Source organism: Monoraphidium neglectum (assembly GCF_000611645.1).
Source record: "Monoraphidium neglectum strain SAG 48.87 unplaced genomic scaffold scaffold05911, whole genome shotgun sequence".
Taxonomy (NCBI): domain Eukaryota; kingdom Viridiplantae; phylum Chlorophyta; class Chlorophyceae; order Sphaeropleales; family Selenastraceae; genus Monoraphidium; species Monoraphidium neglectum.
In genome coordinates this window covers 870-2,685 of record NW_014007722.1, presented here as the reverse complement: position 1 = coordinate 2,685, position 1,816 = coordinate 870, and the positions used below count along the sequence as shown (strand labels likewise).

At 70.6% G+C, this 1,816-nt stretch overlaps 1 protein-coding gene across 1 annotated transcript; it reads left to right on the top strand.

Moving 5' to 3' along the window:
- Positions 1-34: 34 nt before the first annotated feature.
- MNEG_16035 (hypothetical protein) lies at positions 35-1,564 on the top strand (the record flags this gene model as incomplete). The annotated part of the gene is made up of 1 exon (XM_014035494.1): positions 35-1,564. One exon carries the CDS (start codon positions 35-37, stop codon positions 1,562-1,564), a length of 1,530 nt encoding a protein of 509 aa, XP_013890948.1.
- Positions 1,565-1,816: the final 252 nt, after the last annotated feature.

Genomic DNA, 1,816 nt, shown 5'->3' with positions numbered 1-1,816 from the left:
GGGCAGGGTTGAGGATCTTGGTATCGCCGGGGGCATGGGGAGGGACGCCCTGCTGGCCCTCCTCAAGGCACTCCCAAACCTGAGGCGCCTGTCAGTGGGCCGCCCCCGCGCCACTCAGGACCATGGCTTGCCGCACGACCCCCGCGTCGATGCTGCCAACGCCGCCGATGCTGACGCCGCACAGCAGGCGGTCGTCGCCCTCACGGCCCGCGGCGGCGTGCGCAGCCTCGAGTCCGTGGTCGCCCCACGCATGGCAATCAACGAGGAGGTCGGGCGCTGCCTCGGACTGTGCCCGCGGCTGTCCAAGGTTGTGGCCGGGGACGTCGATGAGCGCTGGGAGCGGCCGCAGCTGCAGCTCAACGCACTCACCAGCCTCCGGCTGTCGTGGATCAAGGACACCGCACGCATCCGACAGGCGCTGCAGCCCAGGTGCTTTCCCTTGCTCCAGCGCCTGAGCGGCGTCAGCCTCGGCCCGGACGACGCCGCGCGCCTCGCGGCGGCCGCGCCGCGGCTGCGGCGGCTGGCGTGCTGGACCGAAGAGGAATCCGACTGGGCGCCGCCGCTGGGGTTTGCCTTTGAGAGCTTGACGCACCTGCACGTCCACGCAGACCCCGGCTTTGCCAAGGTGCAGTTTGATGCGGTGTTCCCCGCCGTTGAGCACCTGAACCTGTGCAGCAGTTTGGTGGAAACGCTCAACGACGAGATCGAGGAGTTCGACGTCGCCCGCGTCCTGGCCGCCGCCACCGGCCTGCGCTCGCTCGCCTTGAACAACCACCCCGAGGAAGGCCTGACGCCGGCGGCCTGGGACGCGGCCGCGGCCGCCGCCGCCGCGACGCCGGGGCGGCTGACGCATCTCAGGGTGTCCCTCGACGCGTGCGACCGCGCGGCGCTCGCGCGGCTGTCGAGCATAACCTCCGTGGAGCGGTTGGAGCTGAAGCTGCTGAGCGATGCGAGCCCGCGGGAGCGTCGTGATGACGAGGATTCCGAGGAGCAGGCGGCGGAGGAGGAGGAGGAGCACGCATTTGGGGGCGCTGGCGACGGCGGGGGCGGCGGCGAGCCTGGAGGCGGCTTCGATGCCATTATGGCCGCCGAGGCCGCCGCCTACGCTGACATGCCCCCGGTCCCCGTGGCCGCGGCGCTCGAGGCTGCGGCGCAGCTGCCGCGGCTCTCGGCGCTGACCGTCAGTTTGGACGCGGCGTGGATGAGCGCTTACGTGCGTGGCTCCGACTGGGGGCCGGAGCCGCTCGCGGCGTTTTCGCGGGGCGCGAAGGGGCTGCGCACTCTGGTCTTCAGAGGCAGCCTGGTGCCGCCAGAGTGGGTGCTGCGGGAGCTGGCAGCAATCCCGGGGCTGCACAGCATCGAGGTTGAGGCGGAGCCGGCACCGCTCCCGGAGGGGCTGGTATGGCCGATCCGCCCGGCGGGCGCGGAGGAGCGAGCGGCGGCTGTCGAGCGGGCGGGGGCGGCCAGTCGCGCGGCGGGCGGGCCGGGCATGGTCATGCGGGCGCGGGGGCACGTCGACCGTGCGTGCCCGGAATGCATGTGGCAGTTGGAAGAGCACGCGTGAGGCGCGGCGAGGCGTGTTCAACGTGCCTGCATTGATGAGCGGTGCATTATCATGTTCCGCGTGGGGCAACGGCAGGTGCTTGTGTGTATGTGGAACTAGTGGCGCCGGCGAGATTGACGGGGCCACGGCATCCCAGCTTTTAAAAAGGTTGCATCCCTGCGACCATACATTCTGGGGCGCTCCCCATGTGTGACCGCTCAGGCAAGGCGTCACTCAGCCTTTCAAAACCATGTTGCGTCTGCTGGACCGCAC